The sequence below is a fragment of the Pseudonaja textilis genome, chromosome Z (assembly GCF_049901715.1).
Source record: "Pseudonaja textilis isolate UNSWEBS1 chromosome Z, rPseTex1.2, whole genome shotgun sequence".
In the NCBI taxonomy this organism is placed as follows: domain Eukaryota; kingdom Metazoa; phylum Chordata; class Lepidosauria; order Squamata; family Elapidae; genus Pseudonaja; species Pseudonaja textilis.
The window spans coordinates 130,502,326-130,530,053 of record NC_142008.1 but is presented as its reverse complement, the minus strand read 5'-3'; the positions used below and the strand labels follow the sequence as shown (position 1 = coordinate 130,530,053).

Sequence of the window (27,728 nt, the reverse complement as noted above, 5' to 3'; positions counted from 1 at the left end):
TTAAAGTTGTCAAGTTTGAAGACTCCTGCTATAAACTAAACTTTCCCAGCCTGACATACTCCAGATGTGTTTCTATTCATCTACTATAATTATAATTATGTGAGTGGCTTTGGAGAACAGTAAGTTGATCTAAACTGGGGGTCTCCAAACTTGGCAATTTTAAGACTTGTGGATTCAACTCCCAGAATTCCCCAGCCAGCATGGGGAATTGATCCCCAATCTAAACAATGGTCTATCTATTACTGAATTTCTAATACAGAATTTAATAGAGAAAAAAACCTGTGCCTATTGCTGAGATCTCACTATCTAGAACTGGCTCCTGGCCAAGGTATTTCATGCAGAGAAACTCAAGGAGGATGAAGCTGATTTTATTTTTAATTATTGCAATGCAGAAGCATTGCAACATTCAACAAGGTGTCTCAATTATTCCAACAAAACAGCTGGTGAGAGATGGACCCAGAGAGGTCAGAATCATTGAAACAGGTTACAGATAATCCCTGACTTACGACCACAATTCAGTCCAAAATTTCCATTGTTAAACAGGCCAGTTAAGTAAGTTGGGCTCCATTTTACTTTATTTTTTTGCCACAGGTGTAAAGCAAATCACTGCAGTTTGACCTTGCTTGCCAGAAGCCAGTTGTGAAAGTCACAAATGGAGATCACATGACCCCAGGATGTTGTAATCATTGTAAATACATGCCAGTTACCAAGCCCCTGAATTTTGCTCATGTTACCTCAGGAATGCTGTGATGGTTCTAATCTAAGCAATCATAAGGCCCCCTTTTTCCTGTGCTTTTGTAACTTTGAACAGCAACTAATATATACAGATACAGATTAGCAGAGTTGGAATTTACCTTGTAGGTCATCTAGTCCAACCCTCCCCCTAAGCAAACCCTACACCATTTTTGACAGACAGCAGTCCAGTCTCTTATTGAAGGCTTCCACTGATGAAGCTCCCAGGAAATTTCTCCTTATTTCCAGGTTGAATTTCTCCTTGTTTAGTTTCCATCCATCATTCCTTATCTGGCCTTCAGGGCTTTGGAAAATAGCTTGACCCCCTCCTCTCTGTGGCAGCCCCTCAAATATTGGAACATTGCTATCTTGTCTCCCTGGTCCTTCTCTTCACTAGACTAACCATGCCCAGTTCCTCAAGTTTTAGTCTCCAGTCCCCTAATCATCCTGGTTGCTCTTCTCTGCACTTTTTCTAGAGTCTCAACATCTTTTTATAGTGTGGTGACCAAAACCGATGCAGTACTCTAAATGAATAGTTGTAAAGCCAAGGGTGGGGGGGCTTTGTTAATTCATACCCCAGGCTTAGCATCAACCCATCCTTCCCTACAGCCCCCTCCTCCGAATCTATATCCCCTGATACCAGCAAACTCTTGGTACGGCATGACGATACCAATCAAGTGCCCTGGGCGGGCGGATCCATAACAACCCACCCGTTCTCCCCTCTCCATTACAAAGAAAATCCAGAGTCCATTACCACTACTCCAAAATGGCCCCGGCTGTTACCCTGCGATGAAGAAGCCCTCCCTTCTTTTCTCAAACCCCTTTCCCCCCACACCATACACATCCCTCCAAATCTCCAAATCTTGGGGCTGACGCGCAGCCAGGACTTTGGAGACGCCAAAGGACCTCCGCTAGCCCCGCCGGTGTGCCCAGGCGCTCGGAGCGCGACAGGCTGGGATGTTCGCAGAACTGATCTCGAGGGACGCGGGGATCTTCGAAGCGGAGATGATGCGGGAAAACGTCGAGGGAAGCCTTGACCTGCAACCCTGCCGCCGCCGCCGCCGCTTGAACTTTTTACCTTCCTCGCCAGGGTGGCCGCATCCACAGCGGAGCATCCCAAGTCGGAGCTTCGGGTATGCGAGCAGCGCTGGGTCGCTCCTGCAAAGTGCGGCGTGAAGAGGCGGAGCCGAGGAGGAGCAAAACGGCCTTAAACTGGGAAAGTTGGGGGGGTGGGGTGGGGAGGCTGTAAAATCTAAGCGAAAAACCCAGGGGTCTCTACGGCAGTGGCAAAGATCTAGCGCCTAGTTCAGGTACCTCCACAAGTGACTCCCGGCATGTGGGAATGAGCCATTAAGAATGTAGATCTTCGCACTTCGGCGCTATATTTTCCGCAGAAGCCGCTTAAAACATCCAGCTTGTCAGAAATCAAGGCAGGCAAGTTAGGCCAGAAGGCTGGCTAAGTATGGAACCCAGTGTGAAGACGCCTATTTCTTCACAGGATCAAGGAAAGGCAAAACTTCTATTTCTGTACAGAAGCAGAAGAGGACGCCTCTGGGTTACGCACCCAAGGAGGGCACCAGAAATCAGGCCTAGTTATTTTTATACAATTTACTACAGAAAAGAGAGAATTGTCATATATTCACACAAAGCAAATCCATCACATGAAACCCGTAATTGATTATTAGTCAATCATACTTCATTCTCATATAAATCGACTACCCTGGGTATGATTTTTGCTATACTAAATGATAAACATTGCTCACCTCTGGAGCCTTGTCCAGATGCCTCTAACCACTGCTTAAGATAAACATGTCATCTTCCTTGATTTCAGTAACAGGTTAAATATGAAGGGTCCAGTCTGTTTATCTATACAATTAGTCCTCAGTTTACAACCATTCATTTAGCGATGTTCAAAGATACAACAGCACTGGAAAAAATGCTCTTAATGACCATTTTTGATAGATTTGGTCCAGGATAATTTATTCCTAATCTGGTCTTTCAAGTCTTCCAAGGGGGTGCCCATCAGCACTATAACTGAGTCCACCTACCTTCCTGCCAATTGTCCTTCTCTTTTCTTCCACTTTTCCCAATGTTGGGACCTTTTCTAGTATCACAGGTTCTTTTATCAGTATTTGAGAGTCAGCTGGCTCTCAAAACCCAGAGACCTGACACAAGCCCCCTTGGATTTTAGGCAATCTATACCCAAGCACACTACTCCCAGTTCCTTTTCACAGGTTTATTACCACTTCTACTATCTATTACTAATACTAGACTACTGTAATTTGTGATCCCTACTGCCAAAAAATAGTATTTCTGTCTCTTAGCCCTAGGTTTTTCCAGTGGACCTATTTCCACAAGTAACAAAACCACTATCTATCTATCCATCCTTCCAGCTGCTTTTCTGGGCTTTTATAGCTGCTGGTTGCTGGGCCCTTGAGCTGACTGGGAAGAGATTTTAAAGATGATTTGCTTAATGACCACAGCCAGCAAACAGTTCATAAAATCAGGTGTAACTCAATTACTGCTGGTGACAGAAGTTTCTGTCCCAGTTATGACTGTAAATTGAGGACTACCTGTTATTGCATCAGGATGTTGCACACAAGTATAGTACAATTTAGTGCTTCCTAATGGATTTTGCAACTACTTTTGGAAGCATTAGCAGCAAAAGGAAACCAGGCCACTCAAAAACACAGTGGCTAGACACTGTATCAAAGTGACACCAGCCAGAGCATAGAACAACTCAAAGAAGTAGTGCAAGATTGGAAGACGTGGAGAGACCTGGCCCATAGACTCACCAAGAGTCGGACAGAATGAAATGGATAACGTCATCATCATCATCATCATCATCATCATCATCATCGGGTTTTGCTCCAAGCAGTTACCAAGCCCTAGCCTGCTTTGGTTCCAAAGATGGGTAATAGAAGTTCCCAAACCAGCTGAAATCCCCTGCTCTTCCTCCATGTTCTGTTTGCAGTGTGTCAGGACATGCTTAGTATATTTTATTTCACTATGGTTTATTGACAAAGCCATAATTGCTAGTTTCCCACACTATGGTAAGCCATAAAGGACATTGTTTACATAATATGCTAAGCCACAGATAAATTATGGTATAGTTAACGTGATGCAAGGCCACAGCCACCATATTCCAAAATCACTTCATTGGTAGAAAAATATTACATAGGCTGAGGCATTAGAGCATCCCCAACAGCCACTGAATCAGGGTGGAGCAAAGCATTTAGCCTGGAAATCATTTGGGTGGAAGCAAAATCTATTCAAGCAAATAAGCAAAGTTTATCATAGATCAGGGTTCCCCAACCCCTGGTCTATGGACGAGCACTGGTCTGCAGCAAGCCACAAAAAATTAAAGTCCCATCCATGAGATGCCGACAGCATGTGAAACTATGGTCCCTTCCAGTCCAGAGAAAAACCTCTCTCTACAGAACCAGTCCCTGGTGTTCAATAGGTTGAGGTCCACTGTCATAGATGACTGAAGGCTGAATGGGGAGGGAGGTAAAACACTGTTTGTGTATCTATTTAGAAGTATGTATTTCAATTCTCTGTAGGAAGATAACTAACTGCTTTATCCTGCCCTAAAGGCTTTTGCCCTTATGATGGCCACAGAGGTAGTTTAACTATTGAGGAGGAAACAGATTCATAAAAACCACCTCTAATTGCCTGATAACCCCTATTCGAGGTGAAAAAGCCAGAAAAATGTAAGTTTTTAAGGATGTGACAATGTGATCTGATCATTTCCAACAATTCAAGAAACACTATAAACAAAATTATGGTGCCTTCCTTGGAAGTTTGTGATCCTAGGTTATTTACTTTATTTAAGACTTTCTACAGTATTAAAATCTAATAAACAATAAGCACTGATTATGATGCTCCCTAGTTAGATATTTAAACATCTGCAAGCAAACAACCAAGCTCAGAGAGCACTAAGGATTCCACAGTTCAACCCTGAGCTACAAATATTCTTTTCTGTTATGGAGTCTAATATTTAGCAAGTGTAGTGTAGTTGTTATGGTCTAGTAGTACTATAGGTAGTCCTTAACTTATGACTAAAATTTCTGTTGCTAACTTAATTGAGTTTTACCCTATTTTACCCACCTTTCTTGCCATGGTTAAGTGTTCACTGCAGTTGGTACGTTAATAACACAAGTGAATCTGGCTTCCCCATTAACTTTCCTTGTCAGAAGGTTGCAAAAGGTGATCACGTGACCCAGGAATGTGTCATAAATACCAGTTGCCAAGCATCTTAATTTTGATCATGTGACTATGGGGATGCTGCAATGTGTTATAAGTGTGAAAAACAGGTATAAGTCACTTTTTTCAGTGCTATTATAACTTTGGTCACTAAATGAAGACAAGGACTGCCTGTAAAAGACTGGGATTCAATTTCACTTTCAGCTATAGAAACCCCTTGGCTGATTTGGGGTGAATCGTTCTCTCTCAGCTCAGCCTACTTGACAAACAGGGGTGGGATTCTACCAGTTCGCACCTATTCACTAGAACTGGTTGTTAATATTCTAAGCAGTTCGGAGAACTGGTTGTTAGAAGAAATTACTGGCTTAATCCTGTAAAGAAGGCAGGAAGGAAACTTTCTGGTGTTGCTTCCAGAAACTGCCTCTCTGTTAACCCTTATTACATCCTTGGCAGGACTAGACTTCCTGTCTCAGGAACTTCTCTGGAGTTTTTTTTTTCTCTCCTTTGCTGGTACTTTGCTTCTGTGGAGTGACCATTCAAAGTTACAATGGCACTGAAAAAAGTGACTTATGATCATTTTTCACACTTAAGACTGTTGCAGCATCCCCACAGTCATGAGAGGCCAGGCGAGGAGATGCGTGCCTCGATGTGAATGATATTGAGTTGGCCATGCCCAGCCAATAACATGACCATCAAGCCATATCCACCCAGTCACATGACCATCAACTAAGCCACACCCACAGAACTGGTTGTTAAAAAATTTGAATCCCACCCCTGCTCATAAAGTTACTGTTTGAGGGAAAAGCTGGAGGAGAGTTGTAAACAAATCCCTCCTTATGTTTTGCAAGTATAGGAATTGCTTTATTTTTTTTATTATCTTCAGTCAGTCTTGACTCCAGGCAATTAAATGAATAGATGTATGTAGTTTTCTTGGCAATATTTTTGGAAGTAGTACTTAGAACTGAGAAGAATAATGGCCCCAAATTCCCCAGCTGGCTTCATGCCTAAGGCAAGATAAAACTCACAACCATTGTATCTCAACCTTAGCAGCTTTAAAATGTGTGGACTTCCACTCCTGCAATTCCCCAGCCAGCCAATGCTGGTGTGGGAATTCTCGGAATAAAATCCACATGTTTTAAAAGTTGCTAAGGCTGAGAAACACTGTTTTAGCCACTACTCTCAACTATCTCTCAACAGTAAATTCTTTTCTGAGTCAAGCTTAACTCATGAACATACCCGTGCATTTCTTCTAGCAATACTACAGAATAGTTTGTGATTGTTTTCTTCTGAGATGTTTCCACCCCCCATTTCACTTATATCCCTAACATTCCCTTGAAGTCTTCCATCAAAGTACTAAGCAAGTTTATTCCTGTTATGTTTCTGAGACCAGCTGGCCAGAAGGGGCAGTTACTTTGAACCAATTGTAGAAAATTTATCTCTAGAGCAAAGTGATTTCCCCAATCAGAAAATCGCTGCCCTCAAAAAATAACCCAGTATGTCCTGTTTCTTTTCCCAGAGTTTCTGAAAATTTGTGGGAGTAGTTTAGCTTACAGCTATTTTAATAGATGATTTTTAATTTATACTCTGAATGATTCTGGCAGAAACAAAACAGCAGAAATAAACAGATAATAGCAAGTGCAAAAAAATACACTTATTTCAAAAAGTTTCAAGCTCCAATTTTTCCTCAGTTATGCTTGATTTTTCAAAATATCAGTGTGCTGCAAAATAGGATGCATTTTTAACTCTTTGGGATTTAATATTTCAATCTTATGAATGAAATGAATGGCTGAATTAATTTTAGACTGTTTGATATAGGTTAATGGCCAGGAGTGCAGAGGCTGGGTTCGATTCCACTTTCAGCCACAAAAGTTCACTGGGTGACTTTGGGCAAGGCACTGACTGTCATCCTAATCCATCTGTCAGGGTTGTTGTTGGGAAAAATAGGAGAACATTACCTTAAGAACCTTAAGCATCCCAGTGAATGGCAGAACATAAATCTACTAAATAATTTGAGCCATTACTGTAACACTTTTCCCAAACTAATTCATTGTGGGGATAAATGGGAAGATTTAAGGAAAAGTGCACCATCTTGAATTCCTGCAGGAAAGGTGGGGTATAAGCATCATCCTGTAAACCAATAGGTGGTCTGTATGCTTATGGCCCTGCTTCTGATTGGCTAGTGCTATGTGACTGTACCTTTAAAATGCTGTTGTCCACAGTACAATACATACACAACTAGAATCTGGTGTAGGCATCTTTAGATAAAAGTATAACTGACCTCCATATATCCTGCCCAAAATGCAGGATGTAGGTGAGATCCTAGTTCCATTCCACTTCCTGTAGCACCTCAACTTCACAAGGTCTGTTTTTGACCAAATATTTGCCATCTTTGCATTCAGTTTTTGATTCAGTAAAGATGTCTGCATTTGGATTTTATTGTGATTTTTTTTTAGCCCATTTCTTTAAACTCTCAGAAGCATTATTTCTATCATCTAAGGTTGAGCCTTCCCATCCCCCAATTCTGAATTGCAAGCCAATTTGATAAGCAGTTCCTCCACTTCCATTATCCAGGTCTTTAATAAAAAGATTGGAAAGGACAGGGCCAGGGCTGACTCTTATGGCACTCAATATTGGCAAATACTTTTTGAGTACAACTTCAAGCCATCTGTTTCATTTATTGGTGATACTATCTAGCTGATGTTTAACTGGCTGGTAATTAATATAGTCTATGCAGCATTGATATGCCCTAATGCCTAACTGTTCAGCTGTTCTAGTTCTAATCCTAGTTTTAGACTCTTCTAGATTCTAGTTCTAATTTTAATTCTAGGCTGCATTAAGAGAGGGAAAGTTTCAAAATCCCGTGAAGTGATAGCACCACTTTATACTGCACAGGTGAGATTACCTTTGGAATGCTGCTTTTTGTTCACCACAATACAAAAAGATGTTGGGATTCTATAAAGAATGCAGAGAAGACCATCAAATATGATTAAGGGACCTGGAGGGTAAAATATACAACGAATGGTTGTGAGAACTGGAAATATCTGGTTTCATGAAGAGAAGGACCAGGGTTAACATGATAGCAGTCTTCCAATATTTGAAAGGCTATCACAGAGGGGGTCATCTTAATCTCCAAAGCACTGGAGGAAAAGAAAAAAAGATGGAAGCTTAACAAAGAGAAATCCAACCTAGAATTAAAGAGAAATGTCCTAATAGTAAGAACAATTAATCAGTGAAACAGCTTGCCTCCAGAAATGCTCATCACTAGAGGTTTTTAAGAAGAGGTTGGATAGCCATTTGTCTGGAATGGTACAGGATCTCCTGATTGAGCAGGGTGCTGGATCTCTAAGGTCCCATACAACTATAATTCTGTTCCCTACTGGAAAATGCTACATTTATATTTATTAATCCTTCTTAAACTCCATACACATATGTACAGTACTTTTGGCTTGATAAGATAGGTCTGGAGATCTTTGCCTATATTTTAGGCAAAAAATACCTGGTAGTGAGGGGAGGGTTAGGGTTGAAATTGAAACTCACTTGAAATGAAACTCACATCCCAATTGTCTTTTTCGGACAGCACAAATATTAGGATTGGGATTGGATGGATTTAAATAGAAGCAAAGTCTTGAAGAAGAGAATAAATTACTAAGGAGACAACTGGCAGAGATAAAAACCAAAATGCCTGGGTTAGCTTTACGCATTTGTGCTTAGAAGAGAAGCATCCTACGAATAGAGATAGATAAGGGGCCGCAGGATTTCATCTCGAACAGAGAATTCCTGGCTGGATGCCCAAAAAAATATCATTCCAGAGGGGAAAATATCCTCAAACTTCTGCCAGAATGGGTGTTTGTCTCTTCGCTGGAAGGAGCCACAGCCGGGATACCTTTACTCTACATTCTGGCTTCCTACATTAGGATTCACGGGCGCTTTAGAAAAGATTGCGCATAAACGAAAGGAATTATTTACCCGGGAACCTCTGTAGCCTGAGCCGGTGGGAGAAATCGCTGCGTTTCCGTCAGGACGTTTTTCGCTGTAACACTCACTCCTCCTCTTTCTCCTCCTCCGCCACCCTCCAGCGTTGCCCACCCACCTCTGATCTAGGTAGATCCTCCACCCTTTAGAGAGATCTTCCTTTCCTTCTCCTCGGGGGTCTTCTTCCCTTCTTTCTTTCTTCCGACTTGCTCTTGAGTTCTCCCTACTTTTTCTTTAGGACTGGTCCCTCTCTTCTATGAGACTCTAAGGGAAGCAGATATCCTGTTCTGTATACACCCCCCCCCCATTATTGATTTTGGTGAGTGGGGGAAAGGTAGGTACCATAAATAGAAGGATTCGTACTCTCCCTTTCTCCTCACAAAACCCACATCGGTAGCGCTAATCGGGCTTGGAGATGGAGGTGGCCGATTTAAACTGATATTGGGAGCCCAGTGCTAACTCTACCAAGTCTTTGGGCGAATAATCAGCTTGGATTCATCTGCCAGGATGTTTTGGCATTGCTTGGCACCGGCTGTGCCTGCTGGGTAGGTGCTCCTAATCTTGGATCCTTTCTTAAAACCATCCTTACCTATAACTGTGCTTTGGATAACTTTGCTGCTCTGTGGAATGTTACTTCAGGATTGCTGCCTGCCCCTGTCGAAGATGTCGTTGCTGTCTTTTTCTTTGTGAGCCTTTCAGGCAGGGGTATGTTCTGCCAGGCACATCCTTACGGAGATCTTGGGTTTGTAATGCTCACGGTTTTAATTGGATCACTGCCTGCCACTGCCAGTTGACTTTGTCATCTTGATAGGTGGCCCAAAGACCTCCCTTGTCTCCTGGACATTACAGTGGCATCCTTCTACAGGATGAGAGCCCAAGGTGCATGGTGGCACCAACTGCACCTTGCTGTGAAATTTAGGTGCAGGGATGAGAGTTGAGAACAGAGATATTGGAATACCAACCAAGCAGGGTAAGTTTAGAGCCTGTTTAATTCCATCTACATATGGGTATTACCGTTATTTGGGAGAGAAAGGTGAAGTGCATGGACTTCTGCCAAAACCATTCTGTGGAATTTAATAAGCCAGTCCTCAGGCTACATATGATACCAAGCCTAGAAAAAAAAAAGTTGTTGCAAATGCTAATTGGAGGGATAGCAACTGGCATGTAATATTCAAGGAGGAGAATCATGGTTGTGGAAATTGGCTTGTCCCAAAAATGGGGGATCTAAGATCCATCTATCCTGCAAGTTTTGCTATGTAGCTCTTTACTTCTTCCAATCTGTTCAATCCTCAACTGCCACTGGACATTTCTTCTTTAAAAATTATAAATCAAATACTGAGCTTCCATGTTCAGAAGCAGTTTAACTTTGAACACTAAAGGAAGACTGCTGCTTTTGTGATTTCCTCAGCAAACTTCCCAAAGCATCTGGTTGGCTAAGTTGGAAATGAAAACTGAGAAGAAAATACATAATCACAAATTTAAGAAAATCTGAGCGCTCCACTTTCCAACTGCTGCTTCCAAACAAAAAACCAGGCATCCTTATCAGGAACTCATTGCTATTTCCCTAAAGGTTTTTAAATATTGCTACATGCACCACATTTCAGTAAGTTATTTTTTTTGGAATTTGTGTGAAATGTTGATGTATTAACCAGTATATATTCTTTGAAAACCAGGATAACCTTTTTTCTGCATTTCTTAATCTTTTTCATCCTTTCCTTAGTAATAGAGAGAGGTGGGATTTGTTTTGTTTTATGTTTTACCCTTTGGGTCAGTGTTGATTCCTGGCAACTGCCCTACAGAGACAAATCCCTGCATTTTTCTGGACAGTATTTCAAAATGTCTTGCCAATGCCTGCTTCCTGTGGCTGAGAGAAAGTGACTGGCACAAGTTCACCTGCTAGTTTTGCCCCTAAATTAGGACTAAAACTCATAATCTTTCCATTTCTAGCCTTATGCTTTAACCACTTCACCAAACAGCCTCATAGTAATAGGAGTAGGAGAAGTAGTGGTTTGATTAATTAAGAAATTATAACTTTACAAGTTATAGTATATATAATGTCTCTTGCCTCATTCTGAAGACCAGATTTCCCATATCTGAACCTTGCAAATGCACTGGTTTACGAAGCATATCAGAGCCAAGATAATTATTGGGTTGGCATCTTAGTTAGAATATTGGACTTACTGGGGCTTTGTCCTGACCCATCATTGCTGTTCTTACATTCTTATGTGTTAACGCATCTGGAAGGTGCCAAATTGAAGAAGGCTTGTTGGAATTGATTAATACTCATCATGTTAGCCTGCCCAAGCCTAGTCTATTCAGATCTCTTGTTTTGCATCTCTTCTGTTATAGTTGACATGAAATTTACACATCTGTTATATGGTCCAGATTTTAAAGGGCAAAATCTGACTAAAATGGACAGAGATGATAAGGATTAAGATAATGTTTATTAAATACAGAAAATACATAGGTATTATTTAGAGTTTGATCAGGAGTCTTGATGTTTGTAGTGTTCGTAAATGTTTTGTTCAGCTGTTAGGTGCACAGATTTCCCAGAATTCTGCTGAATAACATTGCTAAGGGAAGTGAAACAAGGCAAGATCAGTTATTTTGCTACCAGCTAAAATAGTTTGCTGCTACACAGAATGCATGTTTCCAGATCTAGTGTGTCCAGTAGGCCTTTAATAATTAAGTATGCATAGGATTGCAGTCTTGCTAGCCCTATCAATTGGGACTGCAAACTTTACATATCACCAAAGAAACAATAGATTGCAGTTTTGTAGCCTAATCCTGTGCTTTTTCATTCAAAGATAAATTGACATTTAAGCTGAGAAAATCAGGTTTTGAAATGTAACACCCAAAATATAAAATGAAATAGCAGAGTTGGATTTATTGCCAAATCAAGTGTTCCTTAGATTGTAATCATAAAGGTATTTAGCTGGAGTAATCTCCCTGAAGAGAATAATATCTACTTCTAACTAGACATGCACAGTCTTGGGATGTTACTGGATTAATGGCTGAAAAGTTTAATTAACAAGGCATAAAACACCATCCAAATTACCCTGCTAAACATCATTAGCAGATTAGGTACTCTTAAACGGCCTGGATTTAAATACAAAAAATGCTAAATACAAATGAAAAATAGTTCTGAAAGCCTCTGTAAGGCAAAATTTATTAATTCTGTATTTAATTCCGCTCTGCCCCAAAGAGAACAATTGAGCAGAATATTTTAAGCTATATATCCTCTGGTGATGACATAACTTGTCATGCCACCATTGACAGCAAGGAAAGAAAATACTCACTTCTGCTCTGAGCCATAACTTGATGCAGTTTTGGTTTGATGAATAAAGTACAATTGGCTGAGATCACCACTCTTAAGCCAAGTCCAAACAATATTATTATGGCTTATTTGTGTGAGATATGTATTCAGTCTGAGAATCTATCCAATCATCATGTAGCATTTTCTTCACCCATTCCAAAATACACCTGTATTAAGATGCTAATTTCATTCACTTAAACTGCTTAATTTTGGATATTTGAATGTCAGCCACAACTGTTCAGCTTGTTGACATGGCTATTTAATTAAAATTTAACAGTTCTACTCTTGAAAAGTTTGGGCTGTTTCTATATGGTTATTTTTTTTAAAAAAAACTTATTAACAAATCATTACATTGCATAAGTTAATTGCTGCAGTTGCTTTTTTTTTTTTACAGACTTGGTACTGTGCCCCAAGGAAATCAGTCATATACTCATACAAAACTCATGGAGCTGCAGAGACATCCCAAATCTATAAGGGATCCTCATAAATTATCAGAAACATTGGATTGCCTGCAAGAATCCAAAAGCAATGTGGGACAGCACATCAAGCTAAACTTGGGAGTTGAGGGAGAGGATGTCCATTCTTCACCTCCTAAACTCTCTCGGCCACCAGCACCTTCTCCTAGCGGCACCCTTGTTCAGAGTTTAAATGGCTTACCAGGAGCAGACAGGCAGGTACATGCTCCAGGTGTGACCACAACAGGCCTCGACCAAGGAGAAACCTCTAGACTAGGGCATTACCTGTTGATTGACAGTCAGGGGCTGCCATACACTGTACTGGTGGAAGAGGGAGTGGGGACAGCAGGGGGCCCTGAAGGAGGTGGGACTGGGGGCACCTTGCGCAAGGTATACAGCTGCCCTGTGTGCTTGCGAACATTCGAGTACCTGTCTTACCTGCAACGCCACAGCATTACTCATTCAGAAAGCAAGCCCCACATCTGTCGAGCATGTGGCAAAGCTTTCAAGCGCACTTCCCACTTGGAGCGCCATAAGTACACCCATTCGGGCCGGAAGCCTCATCAGTGCCCCATCTGTCAGCGCCGTTTCCGTGACTCTGGGGAGCTCTCCCATCACCAGCGGGTGCACACTGGCGAGCGGCCCTACCAGTGTGAAGCGTGCCACATGCGCTTCGGGGAACGCAACACCCTCCAGAGGCATATCCGCCGGAAGCATCGCCTGCAGCTCCTCCCCACACCGTGAAGATTGGTCTTTGTGGCGACTTAATTTGGCCTGAAGACCTATCTAGGAAAGTGTGGTCCAGGCTCTGCTAACTTCCATGCATGCAATGGTAATTCTAGCTTGCTTAAATCTGCCTGGGCTTTTTTGATCCGACATTTCCACATCAGTCAACACAATTGCAACTATTTTGTTCCATAGGAAAAACTGGAGTGGAGAATTTCTACCCAGTGTGCTAAAAATTAGCAGGCATGCTGAAAGCAGCTTGCCAAGATTTGGCATGGACCTCTTCTACTTTCTCTTGCCAATGAGGACCTGGTATGATATTTTATAGATACTAGAGTGTATCATGCCTATATATTCCTCCCCACCCCCCAGTCAGGAAGATCCTTTCCTTCTGCTTTGTTCCCAAGCATCATTGTTACTATTGTCCATATAGGCAGTGCACACCTAGCATGGATACAATGGCTGAACATCACTTCTCTACTACATGCAGCATAGTGTGGTTGCATTTAGCCTGGCTATAGTGTTCTGGCAGGAGCCGTTTCTCGTGCCAGGCCTAAATGGCAGGGGGGACTCCAACAGGCACTGTGTAGATTTACCCATACTGCATAAACACTGCCTTTATTATCTATGCCCCAAAGGCCTGTTTATCAGATAGACCAACACTGCATGCTTATTAATAATGCATCTGTAGACCTGGTATTGAAGTCTACCGCCCGTAAGCCTGAAATAGGCCTCCCTTTCCATATATTGCTTGACCCACAAATAGCCTGGTGGAAAACTAGGGCCTTCCTCTCCATTCTAGAGTTTGTATCAAGAGTCCCAACTGGTGTGGTAAGAGATGCCAAATTGGGCAGCTAGGAGGATATCCTTTTCTTCTGCATAGGATTTCAAAGATAACAGAGGTTTTGTCCAAGTGAATGATAAAAGAGGCTGGGGGAAATGTTAACTAAATTTCATAGTTCCTGGAAAACAAGGATCTGGCTCCATGATAATGTGTAAGTAAAAAAAAGTGAGGGAAGGTGTTCTCTTAGAGTCCCTTGGGTGCTGCTTTTGGAATAACTGAAATTAGGAGGAATTAGGATGATGTTTGGTTATTGAGCCTCCCTCCACTGTTCCTCTCAAAATTCAAGCACAGTTTTAAGACATCTCTACTTTTTTTTTACAAGCATAAAAACCCAGTGTGGGAATTGGGGCAGAAAGGATAAAATGTGGGATATTCCTTTACTGTCAGACATGAGCACTCTCTTATTTTGAAATCCCCAATTGTTTTCCAGCTAAAATTGGTATTTCAGAATCCCTTCCCAAAGATTTTTAGTTCACGCTTCAAATAGTTTAGGTAGCCCTCAACGATCACAATTGAGCCCAAAATTTATGTGGTCAAGTGAGACATTTGTTAAGTGAGTTTTGTCCTCATTTTATGACCTTTCTTGCCACAATTGTTAAGTGAATCTACTGCAGTTGGTAAATTAGTAACCCAGTTAAGTGAATCTGGCTTCCCTCTTTGCTTGTCAGAAGATTGCAAAAGGGGAACACATGACCCCGGGATTCAGCAACAGTCATAAATATGAACCAGTTGCCAAGCATCTAGATATTGATCACGTGAACATGGGGATGCTGCAAAGGTGGTAACAATGAAAAACAGTCATAAGTCACATTTTTTAGTGCCATTGTAACTTTGATCACTAAATGAACTATTGTTAAGTTGAGAATACCAGTACTTCAACTGTTCCCTTATCAGGTCTAGTCCAATTCTTAAAAAAATTCAAATTAAATGGTGCCATTTTAATCCTGCTTTCCAGATAATTTAGGGCCAAAACTGGTAAAGTCTTGAGTTTACCTCTGAATTAGTATTAGCATCAAATTTCCTTATGCTGGCTGGGAAATCCCATACATTTTTATTTTGCTGATGTTGAGAAACACTGTTGTAATTCCAGGATAATAACAAAAAAAGAACCCTTCCCACTTGAGCTCAACCACCATATGTGGATTGTAAAATCCAGATAACCACAATACTGCAGCAAGAATATTTATACTGTCATCTAATTGTTGACTGTACTACTGCAGTCCTGATAGGGTAGTTCTAAGATTGGTTTGGGAGAAATATGTGATGCTGTGGCTTCCTACAGTATTTTCACAGGTTTTAGGGTCTGTTTCCTTGGTAGTGTGATGGGTGTGATGTGAGGCTGGGGGGAATAAGCAGGAAAGACTGTTACGCAGACATGTGTTGCAAGGTGTCAGATGGACTGGAATGCAGTCAGGGAGATGCTGTGGCCACATTTCCTCTACTTAATGTTGTATATTTGACTTACGTCTGTTTTTGCTCTCTTTTTAATTAAAAACAATTCTCTGGGGTTCTGGTTCATTTTCTTGTGCTGTTCAAATAAAGTCATACTGTGTTATCTCTGTCTTGTTGATCTGTTGCATAGAAGTGAGCCTTTTGGGTGTGGGTGGGCAGAAAATATAAAATCATGCGTTTGGAAGGGGCCTTGGATGTTGTCTAGTCTATTTCCCATATCAAGCAGGAGATCTTATGCCATTTCGGCTGCCCAATTTCTTCTTGAAAACCTCCAGCAATGGAGCACCCACAACTTCAGGACACAAGCCCTTCCCCTGATTAATTGTTCTCACTGTCACGAAATTTCTGCTTAGTTCCAGGTTGGATCTCTCTTTAATGAACTTCACCTGTTACTTTTTTGTTCTGTCCTCAGGTACTTTGGAGAATACTTGATCCCCTCTTCTCTGTGACATCCCCTCAAGGACTGCAAGACAGCTGTCATGTCACCCTTAATCCTCTTTGTTAGACTAGATATCCACAACTGTTCATCATACTGTTGCCATCAAGTAATTTGGATTTTTGCATCTCAGCTAAGGTTACCCTACTCTGCACAATTAACTTTGCTAAAGGTGCAGGAAAACAGGTGTTCTCTTAACTTTTGCTATATTTATTGCACTATGAAGGTCTCTGTTGAGCTATCAGATGTGAGTTCTGAAAATCCAAACCACCATTCAATGATGAAAGAGAACTACATTTGTAGGCCTACTTTTTTGATCAAGTGGTGATCCTCCAAGACTTGCTGCAACATAACTCTAACGTAGAAATTTCAATCCTAGAAGAATTTTAGTGTTCAAAGTTAAAAGCCACTCCTCTCCTAGGAAAATGAAATATTTTAGGATATACTAAAAAGGCAAGCTATTTCCCCTAAAAAGAAAAGTAGAAACTCACGGAGGCAGAAACTCAGACACACACCCTGCCTTTGGTAATGGACCATTACTCTGGCCTGGGCCAGTCTTTTACATAACAAAGATCTACTCCAGGTAAAGCCATAATAGGAATTGCCCAAAGCCTTTTCATTACATCATCATCCAGTAAGGCTCAACCAAACCTGGGACTCAGGACAGTCTACGGCAGTGGTCTCAAAACTTGGCAACTTTAAGACTTGCGGACTTCAACTGGCTGGAGAATTCCGGGAGTTGAAGTCCACAAGCCTTAAAGTTGCCAAGTTTGGGGACCCCTGGCCTACAGATTTGCCCTTGCATGGCCCCATGGGAGCCTGACAACCAATCAGAATACAAGTTCAAATCCAAATCCCAGCAGAGGGCATAAAACCAAGGGAATCAGCATCCCTTATTTTTCTGCCCAGGAACTCATCCTGTTCATCAATAAACCATTTTTCCAAGCAGTAACCATGTTTCCAGTGTCTTTCTTCCCCACTTGGAACTGAACCCAGAAGGATAATTCTTCCAACATTTGGATTCAACTGTAATTCACCTTGCTTATTGTTCCACTGACGAATACAGAATTCTGGGAGTTGAAGTCCATAAGTCTTAAAGTTGGCAAGGTTGGGCATCCCTGATTTAACCTAAACGTAATGTGAGAGGGAGGGGTGTGTGTGTGTGTGTGTGTTTTATATAGCTGATTCTCGCGATTTTACACGAGTATGTTTTGTGCCTTTAAATTGGGGTGGGTGGGCGCAGGGAACAGGGACAACGGCGATTTGCGTTTTTGACGGCCGACAAAAAATAAAGGTCACCGACTCTGCCATTCCCTTTAATTTCTTTTTCTTTTTTTCGGTTTCACTTAAAGGGGATGCGCGCGCATGGGAAGAGAACGGTAGCCCAAGAGAAGCGGGGCGGGGAGAGCTTCCCCCAACCGCTTGTGTTCAACCGAGCGAAGGAAGCTGAAAGTTGCGAAGGGGCCGGGGCAAAAACCTTCGTGTTAAAGTGAATGGAGAACAGGTACAGGTGAGAATCCATCCTAGAAGCGGGCACGCAGCCGTCGGACAGGCTCCGAAGTTCTGCCCAGGGATGAGTAGGAACTTCCATGTCTCTTGGCGGCGGGCGGGCGGGCGGGGGCGAGTTGGGGTTCAAAGAATCCAAAGTGAATAGGGGGCGGGCACTGAATCCAGTTTGTAGGAAAGACTGGGGGAATGACTCCTCGCTTCTGGCACCGGGCACGCAGCCAGACAAGCTTCGCGCAAAGCTTCACTCGCGCAAACCTTCGCCAGCTCCGCACTATTGTTCTCTGCGCCCTCCGATTTCAACAACCGAAGGTAACGGATTTCGGGGTGGGGAGGACGGCGCCGCTTATGCCCCTGGCAGCCGGGCTCGAACACCTGGTTTCTGTGCACGTAAAGGCGGGTTGGAGGTGGGGGGCGCGGAGGAAGCGAAGGGGAGGAGGCGACACGGGTTCTTCGGAAAGGTTGGAGGAGACAGCTCGAATTCCTCGATTTCCCGGAAATTACGGCTTCCTTGGGAAGGTTAGGGACAGGGTCTCCTGGTGAGCAGGGTGAGGCGCTGTAACGGTAGGTTTAAGGAACTGCCGGGGAGGGGATAGGAGTTGCAATCCAATCCATTGGGATGAGGCTACTGAGATTTCCCTAAGGGAGGTCATCTCAGCCAGTTTAAGTAGCAACTGGAGGAAACTGGACATTCAAAGGCTTGTGTAGTTAAAAACAGAATCTGCCCCCCAGTGGGTTTATTTATTTGGCGTATGGCATATCATACATGGACTAGCAATATAAATTAACATTCAGTACAGCATACTATAGGACTTTCAGAGGCTCTCCTGCTGGTTCATTTTTGTGGGTTGGCAGAGAGGGAGGCTTTGTAGCTCACCGTGCTTCAACCTCTTAAGAATTGGGGCACAAGGCATAGGTCACCTCTGAGTCAGGACTGTATCCTGCTGGCTGAGAATGATAGGAATTGTAGTGCTGAGGCCAGTTGGTTTAAGGGAAGCCTAGCAGGGATTCTCAACAGGGATGCTTGGTTGTGTGAGAGATTTTTTAAACATTCATTCTGCTCAGAGCAGTGGGGTTCACACATCGCATAAGCTAATTTAAGTTTATTTATTTGGTTTTGGCATCATCCTAAATTTATCAGCCAACCCAATGATGGATGGCTGTGTTGAAATGCAAAAAGGAATTTAGTTCCTGGCAACATATAGAACACATATGTCCCAGATTTGCCTGGTGCTTTTGCTCATTATTGCTGGCTTTAGTTGAAAATTTATATTCTAGTAGCTGTTGATTTCTCCACATTGGTCAGGTTTTTATTAAAAAAAAAAAAAGATTGGGAAAAATGCCCTTGGGTTACGTTTGACTCCTGGGAGCTAAATGGGCACAACCCCACACAACCATGCAGTTTTCCAGGCAAGTGTACTTGCCATTGTGTTCTTCCAATGTGCTAACCTACAGCTCTGGGGTTCCCTGATACTCCCTCCAAGTATTAACCAGGATTAGGTCAACTTAACATCTGAACCTGGGCAAAGGTGGCAGGGCGTGGTCATTGCTTGAGCAAGATGTTTAGCCTAGACCCATTATTTTGTTACATTGGTATCTGGATCATCAGATATTAGGTGCCATTAAGTTATTTTGGGTTCCTAGCAACCACAGAGGTCTTCGCCATAGACATCCTCTGGCCTAGGTGAATGAGTACAACAGCATGCATATGAATGAGTGGGGAAATCAAATTTGGATGCCTCATTTCTTGCCAGATCAGCTTCTCTTACTCCGACCCTTTTTTTCCCTAAAATCAGGAAACGAGCCACTAGGCCTCTAGTCTCCCTATGAGTGAGTCCTGGTTTCCATTCCATTTGTTCCTGTTTGGCTCTTGCAGTTTACATGTCTCCTTTTTGCCTCCTTCAGGAGCAGATGCTGGGGACTAGCCAATGGAGATCCAGCTAGTAACAGTGAAGGAAGAGATTGGATCAGTTCTGCCCCCTGTATGCCCCCTGTGCCAGGAAGACCTGCCAAGCCTTGCTGGGCCCCACGAGCAAATTCCCCAATGCCAGGGCTGCAGAAACCTCCTTTTGGAGCCTCAGAGCTGGCTGTCCAGTAGTATCGAGGCTTTGGTGCTCCCTGTGGAGAGGCCTTACAACTGCTCTTTCTGCCCCAAACGCTTCAAGAGGGCTTCAGACCGACGTGATCATGAACGGGTGCACACTGGTGAAAGGCCGTATGAATGTGGCATCTGTGGCAAGCGCTTCACTCAGAGCTCAGTACTATCTGGCCACATGCGCATTCACACTGGCGAACGGCCTTTCCACTGCAGTGTCTGCTTTAAATCTTTCAACAACGGCTCCAACTTCCGCAAGCACCAACGCATTCACGGCCCACTGTTTGGGTACAGTGAAGGGAGAGTTGGTGAGAAGGACTGCGATTCTTTGCCTGGAAAGAAACCGGAGCAAGTGAAAGAAGGAAATGATGGCAGAAATCTAGGCCCTACTCTTCTCTTGAAGCAAAACGGCTGTCAGCCCATTGAAGAGTTAAGAGAAGGCAAGAACAAGGCTGATCAAAACCTCCAAGGGAGGCAAAGTTGCTTTTATAACGCTAGGCAAAGCCAAGACGACTGTTGCAGCAGCAGCCAAAGACAACCAGGTGATAGCATCGATACACTCAAGAGGATGGGACTGCAACAGGATGATGCCAGTCTTGGTATTAATCTTGCTACAAGGCAGGGCACCCAAGATGGTCTTAAGGCAGATGCTCTGAAGGCAACTGATCACAATGGGCATGCTGGAAACAACAATTGCCGCTATAGCCAAGAAGCCCTTCCCAATGGCCACAACTTCAAACAACAACTGCCACAGGCAAACACTGAAAATCCCACAGAAGGCTCGAGGCAGAACAGAGCAGGGGGACACCATATTCAGGAAGAACAGAAGAAAGTGGTTGACAGCTGCCCCGATAAGTTACAGCTAGAGAGTGGCAGCACCTGGGGGAAAGGCTTCTTACCAGCCGGGGACAACGGGGGCTCTGCTCACAAGCCGAACCAAGAGAGTTCTGAGATGGGCTTCGGAGTAAGGAGGCTAAATGGCCTCAGAGGCCTCAAGCAGCGCAGGGCGGGAAGTGGGGTTTCAAAGACGAGGCAGAATGGTAGAGGGGAATGCAATGCAGGGGGATTCAATGAAAGCAGAACTTTCGTTCCACAGCCAAAGGAAAACCATAGCCAGGGAGCTTCTATCAGTGGCCTTAGAGAAAGAGAGCTGATCCAGGAGAGTAGCACCCGTGGAGACTTTCAAACGTGGGCCACAGAAAAGTTGAATGTTCTCAAAGTGGAACCGTCTAAGTGGCCCAAAGATGGCATAGCCTGGGAAGATCCTGCCTCAGAAATGAGTTACTCTGAAGGCTACAGTCTGAAGGCTACAAGATCACCTTGGCAATTGGAGAATCTTGATCCACGTTCCCTATCTTGCAATGCTTGTGGACCTGAGAGAGGCCACTCTTTGCAGGATCCGCTTGGAAGCACTGCTCAGCATAGGGAAGATAAGGAGAAACCCACCCCTGGCTTTCTTTTCCCAGCTCATGAACCCTCCGATGGACATGCACTGTCTATGCTTGAATCCAAGCCGTTTTTCTGCTTTGCCTGCCCCAAACAGTTCCGCCGTGCCACAGACCTGAAAGAGCACTTGAGAGTGCACACCGGTGAAAGGCCCTTTGGCTGCAGCGTCTGTGGAAAACGGTTCACACAGAGCTCAGCCTTAACCACTCACCGGAGGCTGCACACTGGAGAGAAGCCCTTTGAATGTGCGGTCTGCTGCCGCCGTTTCAATAACTCCTCTAACTTTGCCAAACATCGTCGAATACATGGGCCAGACAGCGTGGGGTATAAGAATAAAGCAGTGGAAAAAGAGCTCTGGAAAGTAAAACCACACTGATTTTGTTTTTCAGCAGGAATTCCTACATTGAAAAGTAGAATGAAAAACCAAGGATGAAATGTGCTATTACAATGTTGATTTTTAGTTAACAATTTTCAAGACAACTCAGTGCCACCAGATATTTAGAAACTCCATTTCTATGAATACCAATCAGCAATGTTCAAAGTGGGCAATTGTGCCCCAAATCATTGGAAAGCACCAAATTGTTAGCTGGAACCTGGCATTTCATAGGCAGGCCAGTTGTATCCCACTTTCCTTGACTTACTGCTTGATAAAACCAGACACTGGAGACTGCAATCAAATTACAATTTATGATTCCAGATTGTGAATAACCCTAGACACTTAAAATGCAAAGGCAGGAAGGAGTATGCAGGTCTGTAATGCATTTAGGTAACCCCATCCTGGGTTCGATATCAGGCTTGAATTGAGTCACAGGGATCAGAACAGTTCCAATTAATATTTGGAATCATCTAGAAATCAGTCAAAATCATGTTTTGGCATTATAGGTAGTTCTCGACTTAACAATCACAATTGGGACCAAAATTTCTGTTCAGTGAGTCATGCTCAACTTTTGCCACAGTTTTTAGGCAAATCATTGCAGTCATTAAGGGAATTTTGGGATTTTAGACAAATCTTGACTTCCTCCATTGACTTGTTGGAAGCCATCTGGGAAGGTTGCAAATGGTGATTCCATTATCATGGGATACTGCAACCATCATAAATACCAGTTTCCAAGTGCCTGCATTCTGATCACATGGCCACAGGATTGTTTGCAATGGTCATAAATGTAAATACTGATTGTAAATCACTTTCTGTGCTGTTGTAACTTTGAATGGTTGCCAAAGAAATGATTGTTAAGCGGAGGACTACCTGTTTTATTAAACCCAAGCCAACGAACATAAGCCTTAAAAGTTTGTACTAATTAATGCCTGTTGCAGTTTCTGAAGTGGGGCACAAAATGAAAAGCAGACTTGGTTAGATTTGGGGACTGCCTATGCGCTTCTTGCTAGCTCAATGGATGGTGCTCAGCCACTGTGGGTAACAGAAGATGCTGTGCAAACTCACCCAACCTAGTTAATAAATCATGGTTCTGTTAACCATAAGCTAGCATGCTATGTGAACAGAGCCATGTTTTGGTCAGATGTCTGCATTTTCCTCTTACAAGAAAAAATTTTTACCTACAAATTTAAAGTACCTGGGAAGTGAATAGTTTGTGTTGAATTTCTAAACTTACTAGCTTGGACATGAGTCCCATGGAATCAAACTGACCTTAGTTTATGTTGACATGGAATATAATTTTGCAATACATGTAGTTGTTAGAACGCACTCATTTTAATTATGACTGTATTTTCAACTTGGTATAAAATTATTTCTAAAATATATGCTGCAAAAGTTTTAAGTAAATAAAAATTTCTTACATTATGCCAATGAAGTAAACTGTGTTTGTGTGTGTGTGTGTGTGTGTGTGTGTGTACATGCATAGGGAATCTCTATTGGCAAATACCCAGTCAAAATATTTGTTGACATTATACTCTGCGCTGTACTTTTACGGTGGTGGCGCAGTAGTTAGAGTGCAGTCCTGCAGGCTACTTCTGCTGACTGCCTGCAATTTGGCAGTTCGAATTTCACCAGACTTAAGGTTGATTCAGCCTTCCATCCTTCTGAGTTCAATAATTGTAGAGCACAATATGCTGACGCTGTAAACCGCTTAGAGGACAGTAAAACACTATGAAGCGGTATATAAGTCTAAGTGCTATTGTAAATCCAAGCATTTGAGACAAAATTGTTTATATCAACACAAATGATTTACATATAAATGACTGAAAATTCTACATAAAACTGCACCTTTTAAAAAAATTAAATGGCTGTTGTTACTACCCAATTCAATTCAAATCCTCTTCCAATTCAAATTGTCTTGTCAATTTAGATACCTTTTTGTTAACGTAAGTGAAACAGCCGTTTCCAATTTTTAAATGAACTTTATAAAGCTCGATAAACTTGTTCAGATAAAATTATTTCTCAATTCTGCATTTTCTCTGTTCTTATTTAATATAAAAAATTTTTAAATGTCCATGGTAGATTGTCAACTACTTTCCACATGAATTGCAAAATGACACTGGACAATGTCAGTACTATTCTACTAGTCTCATGATGTAAAATATACCCAGAAATCCCATTTCAATCCATACCATCAAATTTTTCCGCAACCTCATCTCATCCCATTATTAATTTACAAGAACAGATGAGCATACATAAATGTTTCTAAACACGTTCTTTGCAATAAGAATGATTTTATCTAATTTAAGAATAAGGTGATGTGAAAGAAATGTATTCTCTGTGTTGTCTAAAGTTCCTCCTACCTGCAGAAGAGATTTTGAGGAAATAAAAGGATGCTCTGATTTGCTGAAGAAAGCCAAATCTACAAGAACAATAAAAGCCCTTTCTCTCTACAGTAGAGAACAAGAGATATTTGATCTATCTGGATGAATAAATGCACCTTCCTTTTATTTTTTTTACATAGAATAGCAATGATTCAAAAGCGTCTGCTATTGTTTGCTTTACTTTTTTCATTAGTTTGAGAATCATAAACCTAGTTATTCTGTGCTAATTCTAACAGTATACTCACATTGTTTGAAGGAATGTCCTCTTAACATCAGCTTGTAACACAACCTGGCTTAGCACAAACAATATCCAAATTCTTTTTTTTTAATGTTTGTTTAGTCTGTACATTGTAAATCAGACACTTTTAAAATGATTGCTTGGCTTAAAACACAAAACACACTCCGATTCCCCCACCCGACTGAGAAACACACGCTGTACAGTTCCCAAGGAGTACAATGAGGGAAGAAAGGACAGGTTATCATTTTAGGTCTATCAGCTGTGTGGACAAGAATGGGGTCCTATACATATTTTAGTACACATTATCATAGGGACATAAACCTTGGCATTAAAAGAACTGCACTTCCTGCACTCTGGCCAATGGGAAAAGGAGGGGAGGTTATTAAAAAGAAGTATTTATATAGAAATGTATGTATTTATATATCTGTATTAATATAAAAAGTCATTAGCTAACATGATTGCAATGGGATGGGTCCTATCAGTGGCATACTCTTCATTCTGAGTTTGCAATTGTTACTACTTTGGGGATGTTCTAGTCCTGTCTTAAAGACATCCATCTCCCTGTATGGGATGAGAAAGGAGAGTACAAAGACAACAGTATCAGTCAGAGAACTACAGAATCCATGGTTCTCAAAGAACAGGAGGGTTGAAGAAGTTGAGAAGATGGCTGTGTATCAGGTGGCATCTCAAAAAGCAAAATCAGGTCTGATGCCAGCAAAATATGGAATATCTTCCCTGCCCTCTGCTTCATAGTTCCAGGATGAAGCACACAAAGCCAAGTGGACGGTGGGCATCTGTAAGATATACAGCATCCTAGTGATGTACATTCAGGATTAACAATCCATCCAAGATCATATGCAAGGCAGAAGAGTACAGTGGAAAAGATGGTTGATCATTCTTGATTACATACTCCAAACCAACTGGTTCTTCAAAAGAACTCAATTTCCCAACCACAATTAAAAGCCAGACTTCACCTCAACAACCCACCATTCCCTTAAAAATTCTTCCCACTCAACTCTGTCCGTGGAATATTGCCTTCTAGCCCCTTACTCTGAACTTGACTAGAGTCCTCATACCTTCTAGATCAGCAGTTCTTAACCTTTTCTTCACCACGGACCTCCTTTAAATATATTTTGTGGCCACGAACCTCCAAGACTTAACTCAAGATTTAAATCATAACATTTCTTCAAGCCTTTGCAGACCCTCCTGTGATGACATAGTGGCCCCACAGAGATCCGCAGACCAATGGTTGAGCACCATTATTCTAGATAAAACTGGAGATTCCATGTATTTCGTCACTAATACAGTTTGAAGTGTATGAATTGCACCTGCTAACAAATCCAACAGAAGAAAGAGATTTGGACAAATCAAACGGTTCCTAGGATGAGGAATGGATGCAAATAATCCTGACAATAACAGTAATCAGGTATGTCCCTAATAACAAACACTCTGCCCATCCATTTTTTAAGTATTTAGTTTGCTAGAAAAATAGAAAAGGCAGCCATTTTGCACTCTCAGCTTCTCTTTGTCAACTATACATTGAAAGAGTAAATATATTTCCACATTTGCCATTTTCCAAACATTCAGATTTTAAGTACATGAATTATAAGAATTAGTTAAGGCCTAATTCATTTTAAGTGAGATCATAAAAATAAACATACTTGAATGATTGTCCTGTCTTTTGACTAGGAAACAGGCCACCATTCTGAATTAAGAAGCAAGACCTATGGCAGCCAAATATGTTTGCACCAATTTTGTGACTGAAGCAAGCATTCATAATCATAAAATTTATGTCCTATGTTCTAGGCCTGCCATTTTAAAGAAATTCTTTAGAAATCCTGTGTCCTTGAGAAAAAGTTTTAAATTTAGTGATTTTGGGAACACAGTATGTTCTTTGATCAACTTGTTTCTCCATTTTATATTCCATTGTCCATTTGGGAAGCTATTATGAAGCCAGTGAACAGGAACATCACCTATTGATTAGTCATGGTGAACTCATTTTCCCCCCCAATGAAGGAATAGGTGATATTAACCAATAACAGCATTTCCTGTAAGAACCAATTCCCAGTTTGGGGAGTTGTGAAGGGGGCTTCTAAATTGTATACAATTTAGAAATACCTAGTCCAGGAAAGCATGGACAGTACAAATGAGAAGGAAAACTAATACAGATAGTCCTTGACTTACAACCATTCATTTAGTGATCATTCGAATTTACAACAGTTAAAAAGGGATTTATGATCATTTCACACTTACATCATTGCAACATCCCCATGGTCACATGATCAAAATTCAGATGCTTGGCAACTGACTCATGACAGTTGTAGTGTCCCAGGATCATGTGATCACCTTTTGTGACCTCCTGCAATGGGGAAGCCAGTCACCTAACAATGTGTTACTAACACCTGCAGTGATTTAACAAACATCCGTTTCAAAAAAGGTCATAAAATGGGGCAAGACTCATTTAACAAATGTCTAACTTAGCAACAGAAATTTTGGACTCAATTGTGTTCATGAGTCAAGGACTATCTGTATTAAACTCAGTTCTATTTGCAAATTATGAAGGCAGGGAAGAAAAATTCTAAATGGGGAAAATGATTTCTGTAAAAGACAGGCTGAGGTATAACTACCACAATTCACTTGAATTTCAGTGACGAATTCAGACCTTTAACCATTTAGTAAGAAGAAAAAACAAGAAAAGGAACATCCAGTTGCAATCACTTCTAGAGACAGAAGAGGGACTGGTATGTTTCAAACAGAAAAATTCTAAATGGGCACTCAAAGTGGACATGATTTGCCCCCCCCTCCCCCCCCCGTGCTCAGCCATTAACGAAATTGTCTGGAAGGCTGGAAAACATGGTCTTCTTCCCGTCTCTTTCCCCATCTTTGCACTCTTCATCATACTTCTATATTTGGTCACCGAATTCTGATGCAATTCCTCCAAGAAAGCATTGAAAATATGCCTTTCACAAATACTACCACTATCCACCCCCACCCCTCCCAATGTGCTCACTCAGAACATAGAGAGTGACGGTTTGTAGGCCAAGACTTCTGGGGAAAGAGGGAGGAGGCTGCCTTAAGAAATACCTGCACTCAATAAACTCCAATTCTATTAACCACGACTGAAAAAGACTTTGGCAACTTTTCCTCTTCTAGGCACTGGACAACCAAATTTAAACAGTACATCTTTGGATCCTCACAATCACGGATTGACACTCACCAGTCTGGGAACTATGGATGTGAGCAAGTGGGTGACAGACCAAAAGCAACACCAAGTAGCACTTGGTGCAGCCACCTAGTAGAAGAGATGCTCTCACTTTGTGAGAATGGAAATGCTGAAATTACTTTCTATTGTACTGTCAGCTTGGGTTACAAGAGGGGAAGGAAGTGGGAATTATCTATGTGGTGTCCACTGTACACAAGGTTGCCTGTTTTTATAACTTTTTGGTTGCATCTAGCAAATTAGTTTCCCCTCCAGTCTATCTAAAGATGTGCTCCAGTGTTTACAATTTGCTGGAGGAGGATTGAGGAGGAAAGGTTGTTGGGGGAA

General features: G+C 41.9%; 3 protein-coding genes across 13 annotated transcripts in view; 2 read left to right on the top strand and 1 right to left on the bottom strand.

Annotated features, from left to right (window-relative positions):
• The window catches only part of CCDC106 (coiled-coil domain containing 106), a 54,232-nt gene that overhangs the window by 15,975 nt on the left and 10,529 nt on the right, over positions 1–27,728 (bottom strand). The window contains exon 1 of one of the 3 annotated variants that reach the window (XM_087918389.1): positions 8,905–8,966. The exons of the other annotated variants lie outside the window; for them this stretch is intronic. The gene's annotated coding sequence lies outside the window, so the exon portion shown is untranslated. Of the gene's footprint in view, positions 1–8,904; positions 8,967–27,728 lie in introns of those variants that run through there. 3 annotated transcript variants of the gene reach the window in all.
• On the top strand, positions 8,980–17,091 carry LOC113443505 (uncharacterized). Of its 8 annotated transcripts, none has more exons than XR_015740455.1 (4): positions 8,980–9,039; positions 9,149–9,244; positions 12,621–13,513; positions 16,116–17,091. XR_015740455.1 is itself a non-coding variant. In XM_087918395.1 (4 exons), exon 4 carries the CDS (start codon positions 12,670–12,672, stop codon positions 13,423–13,425), a length of 756 nt encoding a protein of 251 aa, XP_087774521.1. In that variant the 5' UTR covers positions 9,004–9,039; positions 9,149–9,244; positions 9,722–9,880; positions 12,621–12,669; the 3' UTR covers positions 13,426–15,803. The 8 variants fall into 8 exon arrangements, 5 of the variants coding, with proteins under 5 accessions (XP_087774518.1, XP_087774519.1, XP_026567563.1 ...); XM_087918395.1 differs by lacking the exon at positions 16,116–17,091 and adding an exon at positions 9,722–9,880 and having other exon boundaries at positions 9,004–9,039; positions 12,621–15,803; XR_015740453.1 differs by having other exon boundaries at positions 8,995–9,455.
• Positions 17,395–22,999, top strand: ZNF784 (zinc finger protein 784). Of its 2 annotated transcripts, none has more exons than XM_087918386.1 (2): positions 17,395–17,643; positions 19,551–22,999. In XM_087918386.1, the coding sequence occupies exon 2, from the start codon at positions 19,574–19,576 to the stop codon at positions 21,560–21,562; it is 1,989 nt and encodes a 662-aa protein (XP_087774512.1). In that variant the 5' UTR covers positions 17,395–17,643; positions 19,551–19,573; the 3' UTR covers positions 21,563–22,999. The 2 variants fall into 2 exon arrangements, with proteins under 2 accessions (XP_087774512.1, XP_026567545.1); XM_026711760.2 differs by having other exon boundaries at positions 17,395–17,649.